Source organism: Miscanthus floridulus, chromosome 2 (assembly GCF_019320115.1).
Source record: "Miscanthus floridulus cultivar M001 chromosome 2, ASM1932011v1, whole genome shotgun sequence".
Classification (NCBI taxonomy): Eukaryota; Viridiplantae; Streptophyta; class Magnoliopsida; order Poales; family Poaceae; genus Miscanthus; species Miscanthus floridulus.
In genome coordinates this window covers 38,550,306-38,563,642 of record NC_089581.1, presented here as the reverse complement: position 1 = coordinate 38,563,642, position 13,337 = coordinate 38,550,306, and the positions used below count along the sequence as shown (strand labels likewise).

General features: G+C 38.9%; 1 protein-coding gene across 3 annotated transcripts; it reads left to right on the top strand.

Annotated features, from left to right (window-relative positions):
- The first annotated feature begins 4,549 nt into the window (after window positions 1–4,549).
- LOC136538520 (uncharacterized) lies at window positions 4,550–8,920 on the top strand. Of its 3 annotated transcripts, none has more exons than XM_066530482.1 (7): window positions 4,550–4,800; window positions 6,454–6,521; window positions 6,602–6,703; window positions 6,785–7,210; window positions 7,303–7,407; window positions 7,505–7,676; window positions 8,692–8,920. In XM_066530482.1, exons 4-6 carry the CDS (start codon window positions 6,959–6,961, stop codon window positions 7,646–7,648), a joined length of 501 nt encoding a protein of 166 aa, XP_066386579.1. In that variant the 5' UTR covers window positions 4,550–4,800; window positions 6,454–6,521; window positions 6,602–6,703; window positions 6,785–6,958; the 3' UTR covers window positions 7,649–7,676; window positions 8,692–8,920. The 3 variants fall into 3 exon arrangements, with proteins under 3 accessions (XP_066386579.1, XP_066386577.1, XP_066386578.1); XM_066530480.1 differs by having other exon boundaries at window positions 7,499–7,676; XM_066530481.1 differs by having other exon boundaries at window positions 6,454–6,532; window positions 7,499–7,676.
- The last annotated feature ends 4,417 nt before the right edge of the window (window positions 8,921–13,337 follow it).

The following is a 13,337-nucleotide window of genomic DNA, read 5'->3' as shown; positions in this document are numbered from 1 at the left end:
ACTCATGCGGGCTGCTAGTGCACAGCAGGTCTCCACGCCCATGTTCAAAGCATATTATTATATATATGAACACATAAAATCTGCAAAAACACAAACTTACAACATCAGTACTGTCTCATTACTTGAAAACATCTGACGGCACATTATCAACACAGTAATTATATGGAGCAGAAAAGGGTACAAACGATGGGAGGATTTGCTCTTTGCACTTGATGGATCCATCCATCCACTGACCACTGATCAGTTCCAGAACACACCATAGACTTAGGAAACTGAACACAAGTTATGCACACCATAGACATTAATTGCATATAGTGGTTCCCATCATCATGGCACTTGCCAAATATACATTATTTCTTCCAAACTAACCTACCAGGTGTCGCCAGATGTTGCCACAAACTACTAAGTCTGAGTTATATTCCCATCAGAGCAACCAATAAACTAATACGACATAGTAGTAGTGGTTGCAGACATACCAACACACTACCTACCAGCATCAGCATGCACTACTTGCATTTATTTATACTACACCAAAAGAGAACTACATATCAGCATGCACTTCAGTTCCTCGGCTTGTACTTCTGCTTGATCTCCTGGTAGAGCTTATCAAATCTGTTTTCAACATCACGCTTTGCCTTCTTCGCATACTTGTCCGCATAGTGATCGATGGAGCCTTTGGCATCGTCCTTAGCTAGCTCAATTGTCCATTTGAGCTTGTCCATGGGTTCAGGATGATGATGTTCTTCGAACTCAGAAAGGTCATAACTGTCATCGTGCACCAAGCAAATGACCCAGACTTGTCTTCCTCAACACTGTCATCGGGAACCTTCAATTAAAAAAATTACGGTTATTACTGAACAAAGCACTTAGAAAAAATAAAACAGAGTTGTGTATGCTGTCATGACTAAATTGAGACTGAAACAGGACTCTCATTTTCCTTTCATCACAGTATGTTTGGTTAAGGTGCACGAGCAAGCCACTAGAACCTATACAACCCCAGTACAGTTACCAAGTTCTACAGTTGTCATCCAGTTAGTCAAAACCTACACCAGTATGAATGTATAGTGCCAACACGACTTGCATGTGGTTCCTTTCCGAACTACAAACTACAAATGATTTTGGATTTCAACTTATATAGGATATATCATTGCGGATACAGATGCATAAAGCTTTAATAGAAAACTTATAGCTACAAATAATCATTGAGATCTAAGGACATATCAAATCATATCTATCAAATAGAAAATTGCTAGATTCATAGCATTGCTTCAGTTAATTGAAAAGAACTAATGTAGTTAGCAACCATACGTCAAAAAGAAAATTGCTTAATACCAGGTGCTAACTGCTGACATCGAGGCTATGGAATGCTTAGTTTAGGTGGTACAAGAACTTCACAGACATGGGTAACACAAATGTCTAGAAACCTATTACTAATTTGAAGGGCTATTTTGGTAACGAATTATTCGAGACACGGCAACCCTGCTGTGTCCCCATCCAAGCACCGGGCACCACCCGTGCTCATCGCCCCCAAGCCACGAAACTCTAACTCTGAATGGCATCCAAATCTCACACAGCGCACCAAAGGGGGAAAATCGCTCTTACCTTCTTCGATGAGGTGGAAGGCGCCCATTTGCCCCTCTTCGCGCTGGAGACCGAAACCTTTTCCTTGCCTCCGCTGGACGCTGCCCCTTTGCCGCGCTTTCCTCCGGTCGCCCAAACCTCCAATGCCAACCGCATTGTGGCCGGATCGCCGTCGACGTCGGTGTCGTAGTCAAACGAGGTACACCTCGCGCGCAGGGCGAACTGGCCGCGTGAGTTGAGCGCTTGCTGCTTGACATGGTCGACGACTCCGCCGCCACCTTCATCGCCGCCTGGGGGATTCAATCCGCCGCCGCCTCCGTCGCTCGTGCCTCGTGGGAGTCACGGGTGGGGAATGCGGGGGGTCACGGACTCACGGGATGGGGAGGGTGTACGGGAGAAGGAAGTGGCCGGTGTGGGACTGTTTTGAGGAAACGAAGTGGGCCGGTCCATTGACGTAGTGTGTTGGCTGTTGCCCAAACGTTGGTACATTAGTGCCACCTCGCCAACGTAGGGAGATGAAACATAGCTTAAAAGTTGAAGGGACAGAGGACCTGTTTAATTGGGTTTTTGGCTTTGGAGCCCAACCAAAGGGGTTACTTTTGGAGGCTATTTTTTCATCTGTTTTTTCGTAGTACATTTTTAAAAGCTACTTTGACCCTACTTTTGGCTTTCTGCTTTTCGAAATTAGTGGAATGAAAAGCTCTTCCATAGTTGTTTCAAGAGAGATAAAGATAGAAGTTATATTTTATATTTGTTTAACCAAACAACTTTCAGCTTTTCTACGTCTCATAACCCACAGCAGCTTTTCCATAGCTCACAGCCCACAGCAGTTTTTTCTCACAGCCACAACTCAACCAAACACATCCTGAACCTCATTAAACTTCCTGTACCATACGCCATTCTAAAAAAATGCACATAATTGGACCTGCTTGGGCCAGGTTGCTTTGCTGAGCTCCCTGGTGAGGAGACTGGTCTTTTTGTAGGCCCGTACAGTGCAAATTTTTTTAACTCTGTTTTTTTATATTTTTTTAACTTTTTAAATTGAACATTCTAACTGTATTTAAAATTTTTGAAAACCTATTTATATCATTCCAACTTTTTTTTTACTTTTTAAATTAAACATTCCAACTTTTTTTAATGTAATATAAAAAAAACTCGACCGGGGGGCTAAGACTGCCGCCGCAGCATTATAAATAAGAAGAAGAACTTTCTCACCCGGCCGAGAAAACCCCGAACCCCCGCGCCCACCCTTACACGGTGGCTTTCCGTCGCCCAAGTGAGAATTGGGCCGGTGCCCCCCAAGTGCTTTGGTTATGGGGACGGGCGAGGGGATTTTTTTTAACCTCGGCCTGAAATTCACTCCCACGGAAAGTCGAACCCAGAACCTGAGTGCCGCTAGGTCACCTAACCGTTTGAGCTAGGCGCCCTTTGGCTTTAATATAATATTCCAACTACTACTACTTTTACCACTTCTAGTTCTTTTTTATATTTTTTTAACTTTTAAAATTGAACATTACAACAACATTTAAAATTTTTGAAAACCTATTTATATCATTCCAACTTTTTTGTTTAACTTTTTAAATTGAACATTCCAACTTTTTTAATATAATATTCCAACAACTACTACTTTTACTACTTCTAGTGCTACTACTACTTTTGCAGTGGTGTTGGTACCCACGGCAAAACCTTATAGGGGTGTAAAAGAGGCTTGGAGGACTTTGTAATAGCCTTGTAGTGTGACCCCGCGAAGCGCCTAGGTAGTGTGAACCGTGATGTGGAAAACATGACTCATGGTGAAAGTGTGCAATCTCTGTAGAGTGTAAAACCAATATATCAGTCGTGCTCACGGACAAGATCGACTTGGACTTCTTCAAGATTAGATGGCTCAGGTTCGTTTTGGGTGGTTCCCTTGGTAAGGGAATGGTTGGTTCAGTTGGGAGCTTGGATGGAATCCAAGTGTTGGTTTGGTTCTCTGAGGAGAAGGCAGAATTCACCTAGTAATTAGGTGCAAAGGAATTAAGGAAATTAGAACGTGTCGCTTAGGCGCCGGTGTCAAACAAAGTTAGCCTATCCTTGATATAAGCCTCATGTCATGTACGAATAAATTAATCCTGGCATACATATGTTGTGCATTCGATTTTGATTCTGGCATACGTGGCCGCCGAGCTCGGGCGAAACCCTAGCGCGGCCTCCCTCTTCCTCGACCTGGCCCCGTGGCTTTTACCATTTTTTAGTTATAGAGACAAGCCCTCTCGAGAGAAATTTGGCTCCTAAATTTTCCCAAAAGACATAGATTAAATGAATTTCTTTGTGTCGGTTGGAACAAATTATAAATTGAATTGTGTGTACTCCTACTGAAAAAATTACGTAAATATATATTTAAATTGTATGTATGCAAAAGTTATATTTGAAAAACTGCCCATATAAAATTATGACATGAATTTGATCGTGTTTTAGGTTTTACCGTAGCACTATCACGGGCATACTGCTAATATTTTTTAGGATCTATCTATTCCTCACCCGAGTGAGCAATTACTCGATTTTTTTCCTCCTTCCGATGGCACTGTCCATCGTCCTACTCGCCCCCGCCGCCGCCCACTGCCCCGCCACGACTGCGCTACGCTGCTGCAGAGCTCTGGTGATTGGAACAAATTCCAAATTTAATTGTGTGTACTACTAAAAAAATTACGTGTGTATATATATATATATATATATATATAAATGGTATGTATGTAAAGTTTTATTTGAAAAACGATCGTGTGTATCAAAAATGCCAGACCGCCTAAAACCCACGTGAAGGCGCCAAAACGAAGGCTCAAAACCACAACACGTGCTTGATTTCCTCCCAAAATTTTCCAAAGTTTCCCACCGCGCCAAATTTCTGCGCACAAATGAAAAAAAGAAAAAAGCGCCATATATCGTCGGTTCCTCCCCCGTACCTGCCTATTCGTATCCCCTCCCCCAAAATTAGATCGCGATCTGTCCAGGAGCCCCCGACGCCGCTTCCATGAGGGCCATGGCGCCGCCGCCTCCTTCCAGGACGCCCCCGACACCGCCTGCGTCCAGGACGCCGCCGACGTCGCCTCCAGCCAGGACGTCGCTTCCTCCTCAGGGCATCAGCGCCAGCAACAACGCCACCGCCTTGGGCGCCCATCGATATATTGAAGCCACCCTCGAACTAGAAGATGAACATGGGTTCTCTCGTCCATATAGCACCAGGTAGATTGTTGGCTTTGACTGCTGTCATCAGAAATCTAGTTTATTAGATTCCTGTTTGTTAGCACCAGGTAGATTGTTGGGGCTTTAGTTAGGGATGCAAACGGGTGTAGGTTTGCCTGCAACCTGCTAAATCCAGCCTGCAAAAAATCCTTCGCGGGAACCTGCGCTTGCCTAGCAGGCTTAAGCGGGAGTAACCTGTAATGCCTCTTAGGCTTAAGCCCACTGAGCAGTCTTCCTTGATCTCCCAGATGGTTTGCTTTTCATCCTGTAGTGTTGCTGTTGCGTGTGATCTCTTGTGGTTCTTGAACTTTCTGATATGGACTAGCATGTAAATGGACTGTACAGTTTGGATGCAGCCCTGATTGACTAGATGCGCTATACATTTATTGTTAGAAACATTGCTCTTTAATTTAGTTCTGTTGGTGCTTCTGTCCTTGTTTATTTCTTCAGCCGTTGCCGTTGTCATGACCAGAGTGGCTTCTTTTTGTTAGAGGCCTGTAATTGGTTATTTTACATGTGAAGTTCCTAATTTGTGGCCTTAACATTGGTTATTTTACATGTGGAGTTGTGGTCCTCATTTGCTTGCTCCCCCTCAGCCTCCCATGCCTGCAGTGGCTGATCCAGAAAATTAGCAGTCGGTTAGCACTGATAAAAGTTAGTTTTGGACTGCAATAGTAAACCTTAAGCGTAGGCAAATTTTCCTGACAACCATCAACGCATTTCTAATCAAATCAGGAGCCCAGTGAAATTGCTACTATAAATCAGTCACTAGATTCTTTCAGACAAGACAGTGGTGCGGAGAAAGCAAAGCGTGCTGTGTCCTCTGCAGGGTCTTCCATTGCTCGCAATTGAAAGCAGGCTTCCGGCGGGTGTCTGCAAGCCTGCATGTGTTTTGCTGCTAAGCCCAGCAGGTGGATGCGGGCAGTGAGCTGTATACTAGTAGGAACCTGCAGGAGTAGCAAAATATACTAGCGGCTGATGCAGTTATCCGCGGGCCGCCTGCAGGTAGTCCTGCTTGCATCCCTAGCTTTAGTCCAGTTTAAGTACTTAGTTTATTAGATTCCACACTTTGTACAGGTCGCGGCATTGGATGGTGATACTGTTTGGAAAACTTAGTTTCTGTTTGAGGCTTTGAGCTGTTTGACAGATCCATTAGCTATTTTTTTTCTAGTACTACCTTTTCTTTTATATTCTGAAACTTGCCAAATTAGTAATCATGCTTCTATTAATCTTGCTGTTCTTTTATATGCCAAATCAGTGAATCAGTTCTTGCCTTGATGTTGCTGTAACCATATAGTAGAAAAGAATTTTAGCATTTGACAAGTAGCCAAGTGAGACACCTGTTATTTTTAATTGACAAAAAAAGCATGAGCATAAATTCTCCTGAATTATAATTTCCTTAAAAATTTCAACTTCTGATTAACTGAATCTTTCTTTCTTTTGGTTCATTTGATTTGATTTGACAAAGTGAAATTTAAGAATGCTATATTTGTGAGGTTTTCAGATCTGTTGAACTCTAGTTGATCTGAAAAATTAAAAGAGCTGCTATCAAGATCAACATGTTTATTCTTGCTTAAGTTAAGATTGTGCCAATGGGTAATACTTCACCTTTTTTAACATGTTTATTTATCAACCATTGTCCTATGTATGCAGTGCCACGGGTGAGATCTGGACTCTTTATGTTCATTGCAAGAGGGGACTTCCAGTGTAGCTTCAAGCTGGTAATCATTAGGTACACTTATCTGGTCCTTCCGTTGTATGATGCAATACTTGTGTGTTGAATTATATTTTGGCATCCTAGAGAGACAAAGAAACTGGTGAAGAGCCAAGTGATCATTTTCTTTAGAAGGCCACTCACACAAAACAGGGCAAATGGTCAAATTTTGCGTCATTTGCAGTACATGTGAGTAAATCTTTCGTCAAGCCTTTTTTATAGCTGCTGGTTGTGTCAAGCAACTCTAACGGATTCTGTTATTCCATTTAGGAAAACATAGCCTTGAAAATGGGTGAGATTGAGTTAGAACCTGATAGACAAACACTTTCAGCTGCTGAGGAGAACATGATTTTCCAGTCATGCTACAAAGAAACCACACAGATCAAATCATCCAGAGTACATGGGCATGGATACTTGGCTAAGTATTGAACTCACAGAGAACTTATGAAAGAGAACCTTGAAGTACATGCACGTGCTGAAGCTGCAGCCAAGGAGAAGAGAATTGCTTATGAAGTAGAGGTTGAGAAGCTGAAAGATCAGTTTGCGCACGAGGCTGCAGAAAGGGAAAGGGAGAAAGAAGAAAATAGGAGACAGATGCAAGAGGATATGGAAAATGCTAAGATAGCACTAAAAAAAGAAATGAAGCAAGAATTTCTTAATATGCTAGCGCAGCACAAAGCAGGAACTATGAATCAGGTAATATTTTAGAATAATTTTTTATCCTTCGTCCTTTTAATAAACTTATGATTATAATGCCTAATCTTTTACCTCAATATTTGTATGTGTAGAGTACCCCACAAAACAATGACAACATACAAATTGCACCAACCACACAAGAGGACGATGAGACTGGTGAACATGCAAATGATGAAAATAAAGATGCGTTACAGCAGGTAATGACATTATTGCACTATGTTCCAAGTATTCTTGAGCTATGTACCTTAAAGTCTAGGTAAAACAGATTGAACAATTTAATCTTTGTAGACACAGCCAGGAAGCGTTGTCACCGTACAAAAAGATGCAGCACCACCTACTACTCCAGTAAAAATACTACTATTGTCAGCAGAAATCTTTTCAAAGAAAACGCTGCAAATGTGGCAGCACCGAAGACATATATCACTCAACAGCAGCTGATGAATAGAACAAGAAATCCTAAAAAAAGGTAACAACTACAATATGTTATCTGCTAATTGGAAACTAAATTGTGCTCATTTTATCATAACTCTTTTCTGGACAGACCTGCACTAACACTACCATGCCATGAGAAATAGATATGATTTGGATGTAATTCTTGTTTTGTTGTGTTCTTAAATACAGAGTGCACCAATCCGCAATTTATTGTGACATTGGTCTGCATTTATCTTTGTTGTCCCTGCATGCTTATTAGACACATCTAATGCAAGAAAGGTTGCACCTACACCAAATATGTAAATAATTAGTTAAGGATTTAATTCTGTTTCACCATTCCTAGTTAGTAACTCTGTTAGATGTCATGCACTCTTGCATCAATTTCTGAAAGTTTATCAAATGCGACCTTCCTTGTAGAACTAGGAAATGTAGGAAATACATTTATCATACGTGCTGAAAACAGCAGCTTGTGCAGTTCTGATTGGGTGAATTATTCCATGTAGTAAATTACCTTTTCTGTGATACTTGATAATACCAAAGTTGTAGAGGCTTTAGAGATGTTTGTCGTCGTGAAAGTTCATGATTTTAGCCCTGGAGAATTGGGAGTTATGAATTTTAGATGTAGCCTGCCAGGTTTTGACCTAATTCCTCTGCACAGCAGTGGGCCTTTTTGATTTTCGACCTTGATAAGTTCAGAATCTGATTTTACAAATAACTAGAATGATGTAGATAATTTCATGGGGTTTCCGTATTGTTAAAGAATATAATTTTTCGTTGTCTAGAACTGTAGTTATAATTTTTCTAAGCAACTGTACTACTGCTGCCTTAAAAATTAAGATACTTTGACAGCAAAATGGTTGTATCTATAGCATTTCTTAATTTTTAGTTCAACTTTTGCTTAATTAAATTGACAGCACTCCTTCCATAGTTTTGATTAATTCTTCTTTTGCTTAATTACAATCATGTTCTATCTGAATCTCTTTACATTTTGTGCATGACGTAGTAAACCTAATATTTTGCTAATATCCCAATCTTATTCTTTTGGTCAGTAGGTGGACAAGGTTTAAGTGGGAGGCTGATAATCAAACGAGGACATAGCCAAGGTGATCACATGTTGCTGCTAGGAAAACCTCGAGGTGCTGCATAGATGTTAGGAACTCTTGTACTGCTGCAAGTTTTAAAAAGTTGTGAAATAATGAGTGAACTGTACACTCGATTATGATTTTAGCTACTATTTCAATGCTTTGTCAACTTATTGAATGATTGGTAATAAGTAATATATGTGAGTGCAATTGCTTTTGTTATGGTTTATTGTTTTTTGCAATGATGATTTATTAAACCACAATTCAAATGCTACTAGCGTTGCAATACAAACTATGCCAACGAGCAGCTATGCGTGGCAATATGATATATGGCAACGAACTCACTTGCGTGGCAATATGATCTATGGCAACGAATAAAATTACGTGGCAAATGATACTATTGCCATGGCACAACGACTGTGGCAATAACGTATGATCTCTCGCAATGAATAAAATTGCGTGGCAAACGGTGTACTTGCCACGGCATAACGGTCGTGGCAATAACACCTTAGGCAACAAAATTCTAGCGTGGCAATACAGACTATTGCAACGACATTGTTCGTGGCAAATTGTCTCTATTGCTACGCTATCGATCGTTGCATGTACCACCTCTTGCTACAAAGACGGGCGTGGCAAGTGCTTATATTCCCACGACCGTGAACGTTGCGTCAATGTCCTATTGCCAGGCTTGGCAACGGACGCCTATGGTTGCAAGAAACCCCAACACTTGCAACGCCAAACTAGCAACGGTTGCAATACCTTATTGCAACGTGACTTTTTGCAACCATTGGCACCGAACGTGATTTGGTTGCAACATCTACCTTTTGCAACCAAATTGAGCCTGTTGCAACGTTTTTTCGTCATTGCGCAAGGGTTAGAAGTTAGCAGTGTGTGCTTGGCATCATCATTTGATATGTTGTTACTCAAAATAATACTGCAGCTTAATTGTAGGCCTGTAGCAGTATGTCAATACTTAATCTTCAGATAATATCTCTTAAGCCATATGGCCCATCGTATTCATGCCACTAATTTAGCTCATCTTAAAAACTAATTATATTTAGAGCTTTCAGTAAAATTGTCATTTTCTGCAAGAGTAGGTATAATCTAATTGTGCACTTTCTTATACATACTCAAGAGAATTGACAATCTACTAATTCTTAATTCTTATAAGTGACATGATGATTCTTTTGGTGCCTCATCAATAACTTAAAATACTTTAGGACCTTCCAATGGACCTATTCTGGATTAAGAAACTAATATTTTTGTCAAGTATCCCGATGCCAAGTCTAGACTAGTATTGACTTGAGCATTCTTAAAGTTAATAACAACCAAAGCATATGGAACGTCTTCCTCTTCAACTGTTACTAACTTATTCTTAGAATTATTTGGGAAAATTAATCTTACTGTGTTGTGCAACTGTACTATGCAAATAGACAGGCGTTGCGTTACTTATTCAAACTCTATCACTTAAGCATTCATTTGATATGCCTTTTGTGATAGTCCTAGTACTCAAATGGTCCTGTATCGGTGTATCTTAATGCCCAGAAAACTCAGAGGCTTCACCAAAATATATCATATTAAAATTTTGGGCAAATAGAAAATTCTTATGTGACATTCCTATTGCCACTTATTAACTCAATTTCACCCATGTAGAGTATTAGGACAATAAATTTTTTCACCTTTTCTTATAAACATAATTGTCCACTTAATGAAATTCTAAACCATGGTGGGCTATGTTCTTAGTTTAAATCTTTCAAAACTCCCTTTGAAGCCATGCTTAGAATTGTAGACCCTTTTGTAGCCTACTGTTTTGACTTAATTAGGAAACTTATTAACACCCACACTTTATATATACTTATGGACCTAAGCTCATAAAATAGCTTAGTTTAGAATAACAAAATTCCTCTTCTGATGTGACCATCTTATAGATTTATCATGAATCACAAGCAGTTTAATAACAATAGAGGTTTACTTATGTGCCTAATTATCCACTAATGGTTGCTACATATATCTGTTGTGACACACTAATTGATTCTTGAAAATCCACAATAGAAATTGTAGTAATTTAAATGGAGGTATACTAATGACTTATGACACAAACTAAGATGTCTTCTTGAGTCATTGATACAGAAAACTAACTCTCTAAGATTTAACCTTCCTCCTCTATGAACTCCCACTAGCTCCCACTAATTTTTGCATTCTTTAGGAACACATTCATCAAATCTTAACTTAGTGAAATAGTTATAAGTTATAATAGTAGAAAAGCAATCCCTTAGACTTTGCTCCCACTGATTTCTGTGTTGTCTAGAAACATAATCAGGGTGCCATGTGGACATCTCATTTACTTAGAATATCATTTCTTATCCTTAGCTAGACTACACTTATGTCTTGCTGATGTTTTGCCCAATAGAACTCTTATGGTCAAATATTCATCAATCAGCGTTAGCCAGAATGACAAATATAAGGCATATAAGTCTCCAAAAACAAGCTCTATGAACTATTCTAATCAGTGTTGGCCAGAATAAACTAGAACAAGAAACTTGGTGGATATGCAAACACTAATCAGTGTTGGCCAGAAATAGTGAAAACAAGTCATACTTCAATTAGAGACTAATGTGGGCTTAGGGACAAAAATTAGTATCAATTATTTATTTCTTAAGTCCCATGCTTTATAATTTTATTTGAATAGAGCATCTCTTTCCTGATGAGACAATCCATTCTCCCCTTCGAAATGTGGGTTAACTATAGTGACACAATTTCGACAAGGTCTCATCATCTTGACTAATGATTAACTTAAAGATAAAACTGACATAAAGAAAACTCATATTACAGGAAATAAATCTCTTTGCCAACTAATAAGATAAATCATAATGGAATAAATTTGATGTATTCATGAACTCCAAACTCAAGAACATTTGTTCAAAATACAAAGTATCTCATACTAAGATGACATAAGCATCATTAAGAACTAAGTTTAAAACTAATCTAATGCGAAGCTCCAAGGCTCGACTTTATCTTTATTCCATCAATGGCTTCTTAGACTTTGCTCCCCTGGTTTGGCAAGACCTAAGGAGAAGTTAAGATATGCATTATTGCACCTTACTTAATCCACCATATGCTGGGGAAATATCTTAAGTAAAAAACTTATGAGACAACTTAAGTTACGTGTCTTTCAAAGCCATTCTTATACCTATTATCAATTTGGTAACTTGCAAAATTTGCAGACTATTGAGAACTTATCATTTTGAGCATGTTTGTTATGGTTTTCTGGCATAGAATTCATAAGGCAATTTACCATAAACTCATTGGACACATCTATTCCAAGTGCCTTCAACTCATAAGTCATATCAAACAAGCTTTTAACGTGGTTACCCAGACCACTTATCCCATCATAATGGGAATTAAGTAAGTTGTCGAAGAGGAAAACCTTTCTAAAATGTGCTTTAAGAGTTGTGAAGATCCTTAACACTTAATCCCTCGGTGTTGTTTTCATTTGAAAAAAATCTCCTCATCATGTTAACTGAGAGCGAGCATCTTATTATCATTTTAGCAACCCTGTCGGATTTCTCCTATTTTTCTAATTTTGGGATGTACTCATTCATCCTCTCAGCATAGTACTCATAAATAGGAGAAGGAGCATGTGGTTTTTCCTCATTAAACGCATAATCAAGGTCCAACTCCTTGAGAATGGCATGCACCTGATTATTCTAAGTAGAAAAATTAGTGCAACTTAGGGGTTCTATGGTACTTATATAGTCTGCATAATTTACTAAAAAAATTGAAGCAAAATAATGTCTCAATTAGTAAGCTGTATATAAGATGTACTTAAAGCATGAAGTTAAAACAACGTTGGTTAGTATTAACAGCATGCTTAAGAACTTTAATTTGCATCACCGTTGGGCAGAAGCAAACCAAAATTCGTCTTAAATAACTCATAATTAAAGTCAACGTTGGTCAGAAATTAACTATAAGTAATCTCTAGTTAAACTTCTCGTTAGTTCCATTTAACCAGAGACCATCTTATTATACAGTAGTGGATATATTTATATATATGAAAACTTTTAATTGAATGCAAATTCATGCAAAACCTAATCTTAGGGCATAAAATGATCATGAAAACATAAATTGATACTGGAACTGAAGCTAAAACTGAGACTTAGAACTTATTCAAATAGTGCATAAAAATTAACTTAGTAAATTGCACTAAAGAAAAATTTCTTAAACTTAAACATTCTTAGCAACATATTCCCAAAACGTACTTAAAATTAACTTTAAGCTCACCGGAAAAAAGGCAACTTAAACTTTATATGAAATGGGAATATGCAACATTACGTGGGCCATAAATTTATTTGCAATAAAGCACTAATTAATTTACTTATGCAAATGGTAAAGCAAACTTAAATCTGAATAAATATATATTTATATACAGATCAGAATATAGCCCAGAAAAAAACTTAATTCACTCATGGGCCAACATTTGCGGCAGAAGCAGTGCACATTTGCCCGAACGTATCGTGCGGTATGCCTCTGAGCAACAAATGAGAACTCAACTTATAAAAGTAATAAATTACTGATAGGCTAAACCTGTTAGAAAACATAAAACTCAATTCGAC

Coding starts and splice junctions, on each gene's coding strand:
- LOC136538520 (XM_066530480.1), top strand. CDS start 6,959: ATGAAAGAGAACCTTGAAGTACATGCACGTGCTGAAGCTGCAGCCAAG. Junction 7,211..7,302: donor AAGCAGGAACTATGAATCAG/GTAATATTTTAG, acceptor TTGTATGTGTAG/AGTACCCCACAAAACAATGA. Junction 7,408..7,498: donor ATAAAGATGCGTTACAGCAG/GTAATGACATTA, acceptor TAATCTTTGTAG/ACACAGCCAGGAAGCGTTGT.